The 19,646-nt window shown below is 37.5% G+C and overlaps 1 protein-coding gene across 2 annotated transcripts in view; it reads left to right on the top strand.

Annotated features, from left to right (window-relative positions):
• The first annotated feature begins 16,390 nt into the window (after positions 1–16,390).
• Positions 16,391–19,646, top strand: part of LOC110446157 (85/88 kDa calcium-independent phospholipase A2-like) — a 25,390-nt gene continuing 22,134 nt past the window's right edge. The window contains exons 1-3 of one of the 2 annotated variants that reach the window (XM_021491157.1): positions 16,391–16,506; positions 16,785–16,929; positions 19,268–19,375. In XM_021491157.1, coding sequence (XP_021346832.1) covers positions 16,814–16,929; positions 19,268–19,375 — 224 coding nt within the window. In that variant the 5' untranslated portion in view covers positions 16,391–16,506; positions 16,785–16,813. The remainder of the gene's footprint in view (positions 16,507–16,784; positions 16,930–19,267; positions 19,376–19,646) is intronic. The other variant, XM_021491158.1, reaches the window with a different exon arrangement.

Genomic DNA, 19,646 nt, shown 5'->3' with positions numbered 1-19,646 from the left:
TGTAGCACAGTTGGGCAAGGACACTTCCATTGACAAGGTAGCTCAAACGGTTAGAGCGATAGTAAACAAATCTGAAGTCCAGGGTTCGAATCCCGGTCTAGCCCCGTTATTTGGTTTTTCACTCAGAACACTGTTGCTAATATTCTGTAAATTGAATCTTTATCAGTTTTCACAAAAGTCCCACAAGGTGTGATTCTATAAACGGTGGTTTTATTTCAAATATTCACAATTCATGTTTTCCTTAAACGGCGTTTTTCCAAGAAAATTTGACTTTTAATATTGGTTTTCTTAAATGGATTATTTCACAATTCTAAATTGCTTTTTTGGCTGTCCAAGTAAGCGATTCCTGAGCGCGGTTTCCTTTGTTCGCACGGAGTCATGATTTCCTACCAAATTCTACCAGTGTAGAACGGCTGAGCGGATTTTGACAAACATGTTAGGTCATTCATCTTTGCATGAAAGTGGATGAATGAGAGGAGGTGGGTTTCAGTGTTTCAGGTAGAAAAGAAACAGGTCTGACCTCTTGTTAGACACAAGAACAAAATCAGTTCTTTAGCGTTAATGAATTGTTGTGAAAGTGGTTGTAATAGCAGTGTATTTAAAGAAAAAGAAAGAGTTTTTAGTGATGAACGTTCTTTATGCTGCGCCATTTAAATGTCAGTTTTAAAACAAATTAACATTTATCATCTTATTCATTTTTGAATCGGTCTTATTGTCATTCATGTATACATTGGCATGGTTATCGTTATTTTCGAACTCTTATATGATTGGAGATATGATCAATGAAAATCATCAGTTTGGAAATATGATATTTTTCTTTACGTGTCGCAACGTTTTAAGACCGACTCGTCCCTTTGTCAAGGTATGCAAAGTTTTAAGATCACACACTTAGTTATAGCTTGACAAAGGGCCCAGACGGTCTTGACACGTTGCAGCGCTTTAATGCGAACAATTTAAGTTGGTTGTATATTTTTCCATATTGTTTAATATTTACATTTGCACTGCATAGTGCCTAGATAACTCTACTGGTCCCATTGTAACATATTTTCCAATGAACTACAACGGGGATTAGGTCAGTGTAGTGATACACTGACCTAATTACCGCCAAGTGGCGATGTTCCGCTGTTTTGTGTCTTAAATTGTTATTGTATGACAGTTAAATCGCTAAATGACCACAACATATATTAAAATGGTCACATGTTAGTATACAAATTGGTAATTGACATATATGCATTTAAATTTTAAAAAATCTATTATTAAATTTATGTGATTACTGTGGAAATTTCTTGTTTATTGTTTTTGTCGGCCTGGTTGCCCTTGACAACGACTGTGGAATGCGACACTACCCGGCTGTTCCGAACAATTTACCGCTGACCCAGTCGGTGTGTATAAGAGTTTTAAAATAGCAATTGACAATACTCGCAACATTGCACAACTAAAATTGTTGGTTTGGAATATAAATATAAGGATTGGTTTTCATATTTTTGACGTTTATTGGCGTGTAAACTACATCGGGCTTGCGATATATTGAATGGTGCGCGTTTGCGATATAATTAACATGGTGCGCTAACGCGCATCATTCAATATATCGCAAGCCCGATGTAGTTTACACGCCAATAAACGTCAAAAATATGACAACCAACCCTTAAATAAATTACAGATAACAATTTTAATAATGCGTTTATTAGAGAGGTTTATTTACGAAAATTGAGCATAAACTTCCGCACGTATATCTGAAGCATGTAGATTTTAAACACTGGGAGTCTTAATTAATTATAGACTTTTGACTTTTGTTGAGGAGAAACACGTGGTTGTATGAACCAGAGAAATTCATATTGACGTAGACGAAGTCGAAGTTAATGTTTTTTAGGTTCATATAACCTCATCTTCATCGAAATAAAAGTCCTTAATAGTTATAGCATGTACTTAATGATTATTGAGTCATTACACATTGTCAGAAGAAAATTACTGCTTTTAGTAGAGAGCATTGTGACGTGTGAATTGAAATGATGTCATAAAGTAAATATTGACCAGCTGTTTCTTGAAATAGTAAGACCGGGTCAGTATCAAAAATCACTGACCATCATATGATCATGATCAAACCAATGAGGATGTTTGAGAAAAGTGCGTCATCTAATATCCTCAGTTATTAATCACAGGATGCATTGAATAGATTTTCAATGAGACTGTTTAGGTTAAAGTTCAAGTGCCTTTAGGGCAATAGCAGCACCACACTCAAAATATTCATGGCGTCACAACTGTAAATAGAACAAATAATACAAAACAAGAGGCTCGGAAGGCCTGTATTGCTCACCTGAGTATATAAGCAATCATGGCAAAATATTCTCCAAATGAGATCCAAGTGAAAAGGCCAGACCCCAAGGACAATCCTTGTAGCATATCTGTATTAGATTTTTCATGCCCAGCAATTTTATGCATGGTTATGGGGTGAGGGTCTCAACTGTTTCCAAGCTATGACTCAGAAACCAGGTCCCTAGGGTTGTGGCCAGAACCCAGGATCAATTATAATATCATGACTGCATTCGTCTCTTTATGCCCAGCATTTGTATATATAGTTTTGGGGTGGGGATCTCAACCGTTTTAAAGTTATAATCCAGGGGTTAAGTCTGCAAGGGTGGGGCAGACACTAGGGTAAGTTCTAATATTATGACTGCATTCGTCTCTTTATGCCCAGCAACTGTATATATAGTTTTGGGTGGTGATCTTAACCGTTTCAAAGTTATGACCCAGGGCTTTAGACTCAAGGATGGAGCAGACACCGAGGACATCGTGGAAGCATATGTACATTCATCTCTTTTACTCAGCAATTGTACTTATGGTTATAGGGTTGGGATATCAACTGTTTCCAACCTGTGACTCAGGAACTAGGTCCCTATGGGTTCGGTCAGTCCCCATGGTCTATTCTAATATCATGACTGGATTCGTCTCTTTATGCCCAACATTTGTATATGTAGTTTTGGGGTTGGTATCTCAACCGTTTCAAAGGTATGACCCAGGGACTAGGTCTACAAGGGTAGGGCCAGACCCCAGGGCCAACCTGGAAGCAAATGTGCATTCTTCTCTTTATACTCAGCTATTGTATATATGGTTATATGGTGGGGATCTCAACCATTTTCAAGTAATACACTTTTCTGGTCCCTAACCTTAAAGAACCTGACCAATTGTAAGGCTGTTACTTCAACCGCGGTCTATTTGCCGTTACACAACCGCAACATTCCTATTTTGGACATCAAACTAATTTTCCTGTCTCTAGGTGGCGCATACTTAGCCTTCAAATTTGTCCTGACATATTCCAGGGGTGCAGAGGCATTGCTATGTTGTCAGTCAAACGTTCAATTTAGTTGTTATCCGGAAGCGTAAAAATATGTTTATATTGTTGTTGATGTTTTTGAACCAAACTCGGTGGATTCAAAGATATGTTTCTTTTACTTTGCAATTCAAGGCTGTTATGACCCTTTGATGGTCTTTCTCGGTAAAATTAACGTCTTAATTACTCCACCATTTGCAAATAGTTCTCAAAATATAGAGATCTGGATGAGTAACATCGATGTCTCTAATCTCACGATTTAAACACCAAACAACCCTTAAATCTAACACTGGTTGGCAATCCGAATATCTCGAAATCATTAATATGCAAGCATATTTTAATGATCTGTTACTCAATGGCAAGGCCCATTTTGACCATTTCTAGACATTGTTGTTAAATAGGGCCCATCATCAAGTTTATGATGTTTCCAGGCTAATCCTTTGAGTTTTGGGCATGTACGAATTACGAAACATGTCGTTCAGCAGACGACACCAGCCTAGCTAGCAGTCAAACGTTTATCAAACGTTGACCGACGGAAACTAACGTTGGCGCGACGTCGGGTCCAAGATTTGGTTACTTAACTCTTACTTCAATATGTTGCAGTTTAAACAACAACAACAAAATAATTTAACACAGAGTATAATCATTACCGTATCTCCTTTATGTATCATACTTTGATATGCACTTCAATTCCAAATGGTTTTCACAATCAGGGAATATTTAAATTAGTTTGGATGAAAAAATAATTTCCTTTCTAAATGCAATATAATAGTTACATAATATTGACAGTGGTATAGACGTAAACATAAATGATATTCGGTTCGATTAGCTATGATGATGCAGTGTAATTATGGTAATTAAGAGTTACTGTGATGATATTGTGTGACTATGATGATATAATGATAGAGTGTAATAGTGCTGACATGGTTATCTGTGACCACAGTGTAACTATGGTAGTATGTTGTAACTGTGGTGATGAATTTGTATGGACTATAGTAATTAAGAGTAATTATGGTAATTAAGAGTAACTATGGAAATTAAGAGTTACTTTGATGACATTGTGTGACTATGATGATATAATGATAGAGTATACGTCTGCTGACATGGTTATCTGTGACCATTTCTGGCAGTAGGACAGTTTACATCCCCTGCACATGAGTCCCTTATCGGGTTTATGTTTATAGCATTGGCACACACAACATTTTCATTGGACTCCTTTGTACCCTGTTTGTTCATCTGGATAATTGGCGTACAGGCTGTTAATTTACTAGGTCTAAGCTCGTGCTGATTTTTAGCTGTTGTTCATTCGTTACCATGATCCATTGTTACACTGGTTATGTGTTTTGTTAAAGGATTCCTCTCGGAAATAGCATGTAACTTGTATATGTGTATAGCATTGGCACATGAGGCCCTTAACGGGTATATGTTTATAGCATTGTCACATGAGGCCCTTATCGGGCATATGTTTCTAGCATTGGCACATGAGACCCTTATCGGGTATATGTTTATGGCATTGACACATGAGCCCCTAATCGGGTATATGTTTATAGTATTGACACATGAGGCCCTTATCGGGAATATGTTTATAGCATTGACAGATGAGCCCCTTGTCGGGTATATGTTTATAGCCTTGGCACATGAGCCCCTTATCGGATATATGTTTATAGCATTGACCAATGAGCCCCTTGTCGGGTATATGTTTATAGCCTTGGCACATGAGCCCCTTATCGGTTATATGTTTATAGCATTGGCACACACAACATTTTCATTGGACTCCTTTGTACCCTGTATGTTCATTTGGATAATTGGCGTACAGGCTGTTAATTTACTAGGTCTAAGCTCGTGCTGATTTTTAGCTGTTGTACATTCGTTACCATGATCCATTGTTACACTGGTTATGTGTTTTGTTAAAGGATTCCTCTCGGAAATAGCATGTAACTTGTATATGTGTATAGCATTGGCACATGAGGCCCTTAACGGGTATATGTTTATAGCACTGACACATGAGCCCCTTATCGGATATATGTTTATAGCATTGACCAATGAGCCCCTTGTCGGGTATATGTTTATAGCCTTGGCACATGAGCCCCTTATCTGGTATATGTTTATAGCATTGTCACATGAGGCCCTTATCGGTTATATGTTTATAGCATTGACCAATGAGCCCCTTGTCGGGTATATGTTTATAGCATTGACCAATGAGCCCCTTGTCGGGTATATGTTTATAGCGTTGACACATGAGCCCCTTGTCGGGTATATGTTTATAGCCTTGGCACATGAGCCCCTTATCTGGTATATGTTTATAGCATTGTCACATGAGGCCCTTATCGGTTATATGTTTATAGCATTGACCAATGAGCCCCTTGTCGGGTATATGTTTATAGCGTTGACACATGAGCCCCTTGTCGGGGATATGTTTATAGCATTGACACGTGAGGCCCTTATCGGGTATATGATTATAGCATTGGCACATGATGCCCTTATCGGGTATATGTTTATAGCATTGGCACACACAACATCTTCATTGGACTCCTTTGTACCCTGTTTGTTCATTTGGATAATTGGCGTACAGGTTGTTAATTTACTAGGTCTAAACTCGTGCTGATTTTTAGCTGTTGTACATTCGTTACCATGATCCATTGTTACACTGGTTATGTGTTTTGTTAAAGGTTTCCTCTCGGAAATAGCATGTAACTTGTCGTGTGTCACATTCGCCTCCTTGTTTCGCTCTAGGCCTAGTGTGTGGTTCATTAGTGCACTGGCACGGTGACGCTAGCCATGCCAGAGACGTATATTACAATAAAAATAATAGGTAGTGTAACAAAACAGGAAGATTGCCTGCAGTGGACACAGTGTCACAGGCCCGATCGATCAGCTGATCGGCCGGTTGAGTTGACCCAGTTTTGGAATCGTCTAATTATGGCGTAAAGAACGTTCCAGCATTGATGGGAACTGTTTTGGCTCTTGAAATATAAATGTTGAGATCAACTGGTATTTTCATGACAATTACTCTATGTTAATCATTTTTACGAGTGTGAGTAAAATATATTGTACTAGTGCATCGGGTCACGCACGCTAGATATAATTACATTATACGAAGCACGTTTAGTGAAATTTGACGCTAATAAATTATACTTGCGTATTATTCAACAATTGTACAAACCGGTGTGATGTTCATGTTGACGATATGAAGTCAATTTCATCTATGTATCGTCTGGTTTGGTCATAATTGGTCACGGTGGCTGCCGTTCGTTCGTGTGCCGCCGTCAACTTTCACGGCCATGTTTGCACTACTTGCGAATGCTACATATCCGAAGTCAGTCTTAGAGGATTGCTATGTACCGATTTATATTATTTATAGCTTGTTTATAAATTGTTAATACTTTCTAAAAGTGTTTTAGGTAATGGTGCACCATTTATTAGCCAAATAGTTTTATCATTTTCTTGGGATTACATTTCTTCGCGCACGGTCGCAGTGTAATTAGGATTGCTAGTGGCGCTAGCCAATCAGAACGCCACATTCCCGGAAAAGAAAAGCCGATAAATTAGCCAAAAAGGCACTAAAACATGAAACAATTCAGTGTGAAGTTAATTTATCTAAAGAAGAGGCATACTCTCTAATAAACAAAGCCATAGACAATAAATGGATAAAAACATGGAACGAGGTAGGGCAAAACAATGTATTACGTACTATAATAAATGAACCAATTAAAAAAAACTAAACTATATGGCCGTAGTAAAAGTGAAGACGTTACAATAACAAGACTGAGACTAGGTACAACCAAACTAAATGGAAACATCAGTATTGTGAAAAAAGATATATCTCCAACATGTCCCAATTGTAAAAAAAAAATGAAACAATAGATCATGTTTTTTGGCACTGTCACAAACATAAAGAAGAAAGGAAAGAATTAAGAAAACTAAACGAAAATAAGATCAAAATCACGACAATTTCTGAACTCCTAGCAATTAAAGAATCAGAAAGATTAATACCTAAAATTCTGATAAAAATTTTGAGCAAAATCGACTATTTGAACAGGATCTAGAATTATGGACCCGAGACCATTGGTCAAGGGGAAATAACTCTTAAGAAATTTTTCACATTTTTGTATAAACATGAAATATATCTCAAAATATATTTTTATCAGTTCTTGGTAGTTTTTTTCATGAAAATCAAAGAATGAAGAAAATCCTTTTTATATGCTTTGTCCATTTATATCTAATGGTACCAGATTTTCATAACTTAAAAATACCAAATCACCTATTCTATAAACCTACAAGCAAAATAGTACACCCTTGACGCCCTAGAAATAAGGGAAGTAACTCTAAAGTGACTTAGCGAAAATTGTTTGTAGCAATATATATCTCATACATCCTGCAGGTGGGAAAGTCACTTTTAATAAAACAAGGGATGGAAGCAGGGTAAAACTTTAAGTTGAAATAAAGGATACACAATAGAAAATCCAACAATAAAACAAACCAATCCCCGACTGATATAAGAAAGCTGTATGGCAAGCCAACTTAACATTTATTCAAGGAGCAATGTCGATCCTGTATTTCATCGAATAATATAAGATATCTTATATAATTATATAAGATATCTCATATACAATAAAGATATCTTATATCTATATGAGATATCTTATATAGCATATGAGATATCTTATACACGATATAAGATATCATATACTATATGAGATATCTTATATAAGTATATAAGATATCATATGTAATATATAAGATATCTTATATCGCATATAAGATATCTCATTTAATTTTCTATATAAGATATCTCATATAATATATAAGATATCTCATATATTATATAAGATATCTTATATAATTGAAATCTCGTTGCTATATAAGATATCTGATATAGAATGAGATTTCGTGGCATTAAAAACCAGAAACCAATTTCTCCCTCGAGAATCATTCGGAGCACATTCAAACGTGACGACGAGAACAGCTCCACTGTTCTTCCATAGATGGAATCTGCTGTATTTTCCCTAGGCCTAGCTCGCCTTGTCTCTCTTATAGCGGCCAAAGCAGAGGCTGCCATTTCCCGCACTCATGAAGCGGGCTCAGACATAATGGCGGCGACAGGAACACGTGTTGTTACAACAAGCCTACTGTCCCTACGTAGATCCTCGAGATATTCCGGACGGGGAGACTTCATTTTCGACATTTTGTTAAAATCTTGTTCCTATATAAGATATCTTATTTAGTAACGAGACTTAAATTATATAAGATATCTTATATAGCTATATGAGATATCTTATATATTATATAAGATATCTTATATAGAAAATTAAATGAGATATCTTATATACGATATAAGATATCTTATATATCATATAAGATATCTTAAATAGCATCTCATTTAATTTCTATATAAAATATCTCATATAGTATATGAGATATCATAATACGATATGAGATATCTTATATAGTATATAAGATATCTCATATGCTATATAAGATATCTTATATATTTTTTTGAAATACAGGATCGACATTGCTCCTTGAATAAATGTTAAGTTGGCTTGCCATAAAGCTGCAACGTATGTGTTCTGACCACGTGCGGGTAGTTCCGTTGATAAAAAAGACGAGTCTGCCACCCCACAGCAATCTTATGTCTAGTCGAGCATATATATGTATACATGAGCACCTACAAATGGATACATATATATGTACCACCGTGGGGCGATGCACAATCAGAAGCGGTACGCCGTTTTTAGACTGTTCAAAGCTTAAACGGTGGATATAAATTAGGATAGAACTGTATTACCACTATAAACTGTATAATACGACCCGTAAAATAGGTCCTCTCGCTCATTCGGCGTAAAACCCTACAAGGTTAGCGCGGGTAAAGGGGGGAGGCCGATGGTGCTATATGGACCTATTAGTTAGGTAGGAATAACGGGATAAACGAATAATTAACTAATAATCAATACCTGTTTATCTAACACAGCGAATAGTGTAATAACAACAATATCCAATCACTCAAAATAATAAACAAACTAAGTTAATCTTACAAAAACTAATAAACATTTATTAAATTCATAAAAAAACTAAAACATTTCACTTCCGGTTGATGTAAGAAAGCTGCAACGTATGTGTTCTGACCACGTGCGGGTAGTTCCGTTTATAAAAAGGACGAGTCTGCCACCCCACAGCAATTTTATGTCTAGCCGCGTATATATATGTATACATGAGTACCTACAAATGAATACATATATATATACCATCGTGGGGCGATGTACAGTCTGAAGCGGTACGCCGTTATTAGACTATGAGTCTGGAGTGAAAGATAGTGATTATTGTGATTCATTTGTACATATTCATCACATGTTGTGACTTTTAAATAGAATATTATATATTTATAGACCTGGATTTCTGTCTTGACTGTACGACGGACAAAAACTAGGATAGAACTTTATTACTACTATAAACTGTATAATACGACCTTTAAAATAGGTCTTCTCGCTCATTCGGCGTAAAACCCTACAAGGTTAGCGCGGGTAAAGGAGGGAGGCCGATGGTGCTATTTAGACCTTTTAGTTAGGTAGGATTAACGGGATAAGCGAATACTGAACTAATAATCAATATCTGTTTATCTGACACAGCTAATAGTGTAATAACAAAAATATCCAATCAATCCAAATATCAATAACCTCATTATTAGGGCTAGACTACAAGAGTGCAATTATGGGGACTGCACCGCGTACCTCTGGACATTGTCCACACCCTTGTAGCTAGTTCGTTTATATAGGATAGGACAAACAAAGCCTAAACAATGGATAATAAACTAGGACACAATAAATCAAAGTACTCAAAACAACTTTATAAAACAAAAAGCACTTACACATAAAAGTAAAAATAGCAAAAACTAAGTATACCCCCCCCCCCCCCCAACCAATCCCTCCTCCCAATCACCTCAAACACCTCTCCGGTCCATACAACTAGCACTATACAGCCCTTACTTCTATCATCACATTTCTTTGATACCTATCACTTCTTTTTCAATCTCCAATCCCTCCAGCCCCTATCAATGTTATAACCAAACTATAACTCTAACCTCGTCTTCCCCCCCACCATTATTCTTTTATCCCATACTAATAATCACGCTATACACTAAAAATAATAAATGTCGGAACGATGAACAGAATTAAGTGAACGACAAGTCNGAATTAAGTGAAAGACAAGTCGATCGAGGTTTATAAGAAAGATGACATTGGTACAAGTACAGTCAGGTATATTCTCAGTGACGAATGATGGAGAGAGGAGTACATTGAACGGACAACAAAAAAACAGCACATGCATGACACTAACCACTAACATACAGTCCGTCGGATGGGACTATAAATGGTGGCCCGTGTGAGAACTGTCCAATCTCGCACGGAAAAAATCCCTCTGGGTTTTTCGAAAAAGTGTAGGCGCGTAAATGCCGACACAGAGGATAGTGATAGCTTTATTCAAAACTTCAGGCCGTTAGAACTAGGATCGATTTATTAAGACTTTTAGAAGGACTTCCAAATGTTATATACAAGCCAAATTCATAGAATAGGCAGGGGCTGGTGTGGCCGGAGGCGGCACAGTACCTCACTTCCGGTCCAGACTTGGTGATGCTGTACGACGAGTGTTAGGTTAAGGCATTATTAGGCATAGGAGCCGTCTTACAAAATCTAGACTAATACAGTTAATATATATAGGATAGACGGCCCCTTCTCTAACCTATCCCCCTCTTCTACTCTTTTACTCCATGCTTTATCCCTTCTATTTATTTTCCTTTCTGTTCTTCGTCTGCTGGATAACCGAACTACTCGGTAGTGAAGCGGACGTAAAACCTATCAATCAATCAATCAATCAAAAGGATTAGCACCGACTTCCGTCAGATAGATGAAACCCGTAAGGGCGGATTCATGTAGGCGCAAAACCCTTCAACCAACCAAGAGGCTTAGCATCTCCGTTTCACCGGTACCGGGCAGGTATCCTTACGTCAGTTCGCAAGATAGTAGTCTTATTCATACAGTTTGGCTCTTAGTACTTTGAGTGGTGTCTCTTATAGTTATATCCTCTTAGCATAGTAGAGAACACTGACCTTAATTTAAGAGTTTGGCTCTTAGTACTTTGAGTGGTGTCTCATAGGTATATTCTCTTAGCATAATAGAGAACACTCACCTTACTTGAAGAGTTTGGCTCTTAGTACTTTGAGTTCTGTCCCCTGGTAGTTGATACTCACCTTACTTTAAGGGCTGATCTCTGGGTAAATATTGTTTCCGTTAATTAACTAGTGAGTTGCCTTTTAATCTAAGTACAGTCTAGGAAACTTACCATTTATGTTAGGTTGTAATAATCTGAATCATTGTGAAGTTGATTCCTTAATTCTAGTCGACTTACTTGTTGACACTTTAATGTATCAGTGAACTCCTAGTAGCTGAAGTTGGGTTTCATGAGAATAAGATAGTGTTGATAAGTGTATAGTGTTCGAGAATATTGTGGAGAGTTGTCTCCCTTCTATCAATTATAAACAGAAATAGGGACTGTTGTGGCACGGACTTAGATAGTCCGAATAATTCTGACGTTTTATCGACTTTTTTCATATCGGTCTGTCGTCGATTAACGTCAGTACTCCGGCCCTCTTTAATATACGGGAAATATGCGACCCGCGCCCGGAGCGCACTTCAAACTGATATTTTAGAAACAAATCGTCACTTTCACACACATGTCGCACATGGATCGAAAGATCTATTCTTTATGCACAAGATGAACATACATAACATGCCTCAATCAACTAATACAATCACTAAAAACATATTTTTTCAAACTTACTCAGTTTTACTCTAGTTTTTTTTATAGCCCCGCCTTCCAATGCCACGTGATTAAAATCTCGCCAGCTTACGTCATAACGTTGGGAAATACCTTCGGTAACGCGAGATCTCGTCAAGTCATGTGACATTTCTCATGGCCTAATTTCCATAAAAAACATGGGTTGGTAAAGAAAACGTTGGAAAATGCTTTTCGTAATGGTCTTTGAAACATGTTATTGATACCACCTAGTGTATAAAGAATAGATCTTTCGATCCATGTGCGACATGTGTGTGAAAGTGACGGGTCGCATATTTCCCGCATATTAAAGAGGGCCGGAGTTCTGACGTTAATCGACGACAAACCGATATCAAAAAAGTCGATAAAACGTCAGAATTATTCGGACTAGGACTTAGATAACTAATCTAATTCCGTGGTTGTGGTAACCTTCAACTTTATTAATCACTCGTCATACATATATTTTGGTGAATTCATGTTGTGTAAATACTGAGAACATTCCTTATTGCCATTTATATAATAATTGTCTTATTGTTGAAAAGAGTTGAATTACATGTAGGGTGAGTCTGGAGTGAAAGATAGTGATTATTGTGATTCATTTGTACATATTCATAACATGTTGTGACTTTTAAATAGAATATTATATATTTATAGACCTGGATTTCTGTCTTGAGTTTTCTATAAGTCCGAGTCACTACTGGCAAACTGGTAAATTAAGGCTGCAGCTGTAAGAGTACCTGAAGTAAAGACTTGTAGTCTACACCCACAAACTAACAACAGTAATACGACTGTACAAATATAATTGACGGAGAACCACAATACGGGTGTAGGTTTAGTCACGCTACCAAATCGCTGGAAAAACCACACCCGTGGACAGGTTTTGTTACAGTTAGTTGTCGTTGAACGTCGATCGGAAGCTTGAGCTTGTAAAGACGTCTAAATATCCTCTTCCGAATTGATACGTTGATGTCAAAATAGCCTGCCATCAACGGGCTTTGGTTGCGCAGGGATTAAAACTATTTACACTGTATCAAGCTTTTACACTATATTTTATTGTGAATAATTGTTTATTATAACATTAATTTATGTATGTTTAGAATATTTATATATATTCACTCAAGTTTACTATGGGAGGTAACTAACATTTTAGTGGTATTATGTTTGTTACCGTTTCTTTTCTTTTAATGTTAGAGATCCCATGTGGTTCATTAATGATAAAAGGAAGGACAGAACTTCCTGGGGTGATTCCTCCACAGCGCGTTTAAGTTTGACTTGAACTCGTTTAGTGTTTTTGACGACACAGTTTCCTCGGGTAGACTGTTCCAGACCTTAATCACTCGGTTACTAAGGACATTCCTACTAGTGTTTAGCCTGAAAGGTTTCTTGAATATTTTTTTTTAGAATGACCTCTAGTAATACTAAGTGGTGTAGGACGAAACATTCGCCCATAGTCTAACTGGTCAATCTCGTTCGATATTTTATACAACTCAACCACATCTGCCCTCTCACGCCTGCATTCCAGAGATGGTAGACCTAATGTTCTTAAGCGTTTCATGGTTGGTCATATTCTGGATTTCTAGTACTCTTTTAGTGGCCCTTCGTTGTACATTTTCGATAGTTTTTTTGTCCTTATTTAGATACGATGACCACACTTGCGTAGCGTATTCCAGATGTGGACGGATAAGGGACTTGTACAGGGTGGTGAAAAGAGCTATATCCATAAAAATGAAAGTTCGAAACAGTATACCTAACATTTGGTTAGCTTTCGACACTGCCGCATTGACTTGGGTTGAGAATTTTAGGGTGTTGTCAAAGTGAACTCCAAGGTCCTTTGCTTTGGCTACTTTCTCTATTTCGGTTGTTTGTCCGTCTTGCGTCAGATAGTATTTTGATGATTTGGGGTTGTTACCAATCTCCATATGTTCGCACTTCTTGGTGTTTAGCTTCATGAGCCAGCTGTCAGTCCAGTTACTTATTTTGTTGATGTTTATTTAAAGTTGTTGTCTCTCTAATTCTGTTCGAGTTTTTTAATAGAGTTTGGTATCGTCCGCAAATAGTTTGGTTATACAGCTGAAAAGTTCAGGCATGTCGTTGACGTAGATCAAGAATAGTATCGGGCCAAGGACGCTTCCCTGGGGGACTCCACTCGTGACTGGAAGACTTGAGGATTTTTGCTCCGTTGATTATAACTCGTTGGGTCATGTCTTTTAGGAATTCCTTAGTTCAGGCTAAATTTTTACCTCGGATACCATATTTATAAAGTTTGTATAGTAGTAAGCAGTGGGACACTTTGTCGAACGCTATGCTGAAGTCAAGGTATATGATGTCCACATTGTTCCCATCATCTAATGCCTGTGTCCAGTCTTCAATGACCTCTAGTAGTTGTGTGGTACAGGAGTGGCCACTTCTGAAGCCATGTTGGTGGGGGGTGAAGAGATGGTTCTTGTCCTTGTGTTTTGAGATTGCATCTCGAACTATGCGTTGTAGAATCTTGCATGGAACTGATGTCAAGCTGATAGGTCTGTAGTTTCCCGAGTCACTTTTAGAACCTTTTTTGAATATTGGTGAGACATGAGCCTGTTTCCGTGGATCTGGTAGGGTTCCTTCTTGAAAGGATCTGTTAAAGATGATTGTTAGGGGTTCTTTTAATGTTTCTATTGTTTTTGAGACGAAATTTGGATGGATGTTATCTGGGCCAGGAGATTTGTTTGGATTTGTTTTTTTTCGTTGCTGCCAACACAAGATCTTCTGTTACTGATAGGTCGGTAAGCACGCTATCGTATGGTCTTTCCTCGAACTCAGGCAAAACTACTTCTCTGTCGTCAACAAATACACTAGCAAAGAAATTGTTCATAATGTTGGCCGTCTCCAAGTCGGAGGTGGTAATTTCTCCTTTATCATTTTTGACTCTGGTGATGGACGTTGCTGTTTTGGTTTTAGTTCTAACATATTTCCAGAACGGCTTTGGGTTTGTTTTGATGTTGTCCGCCAAGTCCTTTTCAAAGGTATATTTTGATCTTCTAATTAGATGGACGCTTCGATTTCGCTCAGTCTTATATTTTCTGAAGTTTTCTATAGTTTTGCAGTGGAGATATTTTTTCAAAGTTGACCTTTTTTTTAATAGAGTCTCTTGAAGCTTTGTTAATGTTGATTTTCCTTATTGGGAGGGATCAGGAGTTATTCCTCACTGGTACATTGTACATGTTTCTTTTTTTATTTAAAAATTTCTTCCAAGCCTCCTTGACGTCTGAACATCTATCAAGTTCATGAGAAACTATTTGTTTGAGGTCTTCATTGATTTCCTCATAGTCTCCTTTGTGAAAATTATGTTTTATAGGTACCCGAATTCGTTCTGCTCGTGGAACTAGAAAGTCGAAGGTTAGTACTAGATGGTCACTTTTCCCTAGTCCATTATGATAATTAAAACTTTCAACCATTCCCTCTTCATTAAAGAGGATTAGATCCAATGTTGATTGTGTTTGTCCTTCTCTGTATCTGGTCGTTTCTGTGACATGTTGGTACAGGAAGTTGTCCCTTAAGCACTCTAGGAAGAGTGTCGCTGGATGCGACTCACAAACGCTGGTTGTGTAATGGTTCCAGTTTATCTCTTTGTAGTTAAAATCCCCTACAATAAGTATGTGTGAGATTGGTTGACTACATATGTTGTCGCATTTGCCACAAATGTTTTCCAGATCTTCTCTAGAACGCTTTCTGGAGGCTAAGGGATCTCCAAGGTTATATACGTCTCGGGCCATGCCAAGTGAACACAAAATTCAATAAAAAAAATAAAAAATAAAAAGTTTATTTATACTGGCACATCATGCTGAGTGATCACACGATATTCTTTTATTTGATTTATTTGGTTTATTCTGGCACGAGTACCATGCCGAGTGATAACAGTTAAATTATAGCTATAGAAAAAACTGGCACGACAACCAATGATGCCGAGTGGGAACCAGTAACGTTAACGTTACAGTTGATTGTGAAATCGGAGACATATAGCTAAATTTAGTCGCTTTAAAAACAGACTAGCTAGATAACAAACTGGAAACCAGAATTAAGCATATAATAAAAGCAGAATCATGAACATAAACAGAACTGAACGGATCATAGTAGAATAACAGGTTGTACAGTAATGTATTGACTGCTGTTCAAATGTCGCGGGAAATTAAAATGATAGGAACTCTCCGATGTATCATCAAAACGTTTTATTTTGGCAGTCCTAAGGAGAAACGTTTTACTGACACTGATGGTACACAAAAATACCCGGAAAAGCCCAAACACCGGTCTCTGTAAATTACAAAATCAAGTTTGCATGGTCAGTTGCATTTTGGAATAGCTTCAAGTCAGAGGTAAATCGAATAGGCCTGTTTTGTCATCAAGGGTGGACAGGTTATGGCTCTATGCGTCTCTACATGTAGCTAAGCGTACTGTAAATGACTATAGGGTACGCACATTTTAGTGCTGCAGGTGTCCCTTTTCAAATTGCAGTCATTTAGTGATGTTCCAAAGTTTTCTAAATTGGGTTATGCTTTCCTGCTGAAAATGTTAAGCTAGCATATTTAATTAAATGAACGTTCGTAAAACTGTGACTTTATTAACAATAATCTTATTCGTGTTGCTTTCTCAGATCTTATTCAGATATCGATCTCTAGTCAAATGATGGCTGGATTCTTCAAGCAAGTTGTCGGTGGAATCAAAGGAATTGTGGATGCAGCCTCGGCCAACATCAGCCCTTTTAAAGTACAAGTTGCTAAACCTGAGGATCATTCGGGGTAGGTCAAATAAAAAAGATATAAATATTTTGCGTAACAGATTTTAATTTTACATAGGATAATGGTCGAGGCGTCGCCTTCTAGCTTCCATTCAGAGGGAATTTAAATTCAGCTTAGTGGTAGCTTAATTATAGAGCATCTTGACTAGAATCGGGGGTTTGATCTTGTGGAATCACATTACTCTCTTTCCTGTTACAAATGGTGTCTGTGGCCTGTGGTGACGGATCTAGGCTGTTTCGCCCTAAATCCCGTTCACACTAAGTGTCATTTCGCCCTAAAACCAGTTCGCCCAAGGTTGTTTCGCCCTAGTATGAATAAATGTCTTAAAGTGATGAACTTGAGTTGAAATGTTTTTAATTATAAGAAAAGCTTTCTGTTTCATGTTTTACCCCAAAGTTAGGTCTAAGTCTGTGGTTTTCACCAGCAAATGTCTTGCCGAAAGAATTCCATGCTATATTGTATGTGCAGATCTGGTTGACCAAGTACCCAACTTAGACAATATTAGCCATACACAACTATGAACAATGTTCGAGGCCGAAGACATTTAAAAAGTGGAGGGGGGGGGGGGGGGGGGGAGGAATCACACTACTCTCTTTCCTGTTACATAAATAATAATAATAATTCAAGGTTCTTATATACTGCTTTATCACAACCTAGTTCGTGGTCGTCTCAAAGCGGTTCACAAATTATTATCCGTGGTTATAGGGCCTTTGCAACCAGTCAATATCTTTCTCAACTCCCTGGGGGGCATACAACCGGTGCTGCCATTTCGGCACTCACAGCTAGCATTCAACAATTCTAGCACTGCCCAACCAAAAACTCATTTACAGCCGAGTAGACTAGAACAAGTGGAGTAAAGTGTCTTGCTCAAAGATAGAACACAGTGCCGTGTCGTGACTCGAACCTGCATCCTTTCGGTCACGAGCCCCACGTCCTACCACTAGACTTCCATACCTCCTCATGAATATATGTTTATATATGGCAAATGCTTGGGGAAAATGAGTTATATATATGCCAAATCTGACATCTTAGCATATATTACTGATATTCTGTTTCATCCAACACATTGAACTAAAACTAGGTACAGTTGTTTGATCAAACAACACAACGAATTTACCATGTGCATATCGGTTCAATAATTGGATTTTACTGTCAGGTACGTGTATATATATACAGTACTAGTATGGGTCAAAGAAGTAATATAGACGGTAAAATCCCATATAACACTGGATCCTAATGGAGGTATGTCCATAGGATACGAATTACTTAAAATAGTATATGGGGCAAAGACGTAATTCCAACAGTGTTGACAAGTTAGGTTGTCAAATTTTCGGAGCGATCTGTTCCTTTATCAAGACACAGTGAAACAGAACAGTTACATGTACATATACATCTTAATATTAATTATTACAAGAAGACACAACTAATATACTATAATTGAATACAGTTCAAGTACATATATATATAGTGAATTTAATGGAGTTTATCGGTGATTTGACAGTTATTAAAACACAATTGGACTCTATCTGTGTTAATTATATTGTGTCTGATACGTTTCAAGCAGAAATTTCACACCTTCTTCACAGTAGTTGACTAGCTAGAGTGATACATAAAGTGGACATGTTATCTAGTGAATGATATTTCTCTGCTGAGCAATACATTTAATCTTCATCAAAGACATCACATTTAACAATTGCAGCAGTGTAAGGTCGTTTCGCCCTGAATCCGGCTGGTTTTGCACTAAATTGTCCTGCCCTGAAAATATTTTTTGGACGAAACTTTTAAGTCAATATACTGTCTCATTTGAAATTTTCATAAGTCTCCCTTAGTCTTTTTGTCATTAGACTTGTGTAGTTAACCAGATTTGCACATATACAGAACAATGTAGAATACACCAGCATGAAATTCTCCCGACATCACAATTGTTCGTGTAACACTAAAAACTTTTTTAAATTATTGAAAACATTTCAACTGATATTTATAACTTAAATATATGTTGATATTAGGGAGTTAAGTGCGAACAGGATTTAGGGCGAAACAACCTGGATCCTAATGTATCATCCACAAGTGGTTGTGAAAGAACCGTTGATTTTGTCCTGACATATTCTAGGGTTACAGAGAATACATTTGCTTCCAGATCTTGACCTGAACCCTTCGGTTTTGAGCATGGCTCATCATATGCATCGTCTTTTGCTCTGTTTCTCAACTGAATCGCTGTTGATAGTCAAAGCGGGAAGAGACCTGCAGACGTTTTTTTTATTAATTTACGCAGAATTTTTGTCAATATTTTTACATGTAAAATGTGTTTAATACATGTCAATGTGTTTTGTCCCCACAGATTGACCATAAAGAACAATGACGGCAATGTGACGCTTTTCCGTAGATCTGGCAGCTTCGAATGCGTGGTCTACACCGGTACCAGAGGAGTACAAAGCAAGGTGTTCAGGTAAGCATGGTAAAGTATCTGTTATGGATCTCCATACCAGTTGCTAAAATATGAAACTATTAGTGGTGTAACAGTTTATCATACTATCGATAGATTGCGATTGTACACCTCTCGGTACGAGCCCAAATGTGCTACAGTTATTTCCAAATGGATGGGAGGTTACTGTATATAGGAAAAATGGAAGTGCAGTGGGAAAGAGATCCTTAACTGTTCAGGGCTTTTTCTTTGTGAATAAAGAAAAGCCCCCCCCCCACCCCACCCCACCCCACCC

This window comes from Mizuhopecten yessoensis, unplaced genomic scaffold (assembly GCF_002113885.1).
Source record: "Mizuhopecten yessoensis strain PY_sf001 unplaced genomic scaffold, ASM211388v2 scaffold2597, whole genome shotgun sequence".
NCBI classification, from domain to species: Eukaryota; Metazoa; Mollusca; class Bivalvia; order Pectinida; family Pectinidae; genus Mizuhopecten; species Mizuhopecten yessoensis.
This window is presented reverse-complemented; position numbering and strand designations above follow the sequence as displayed.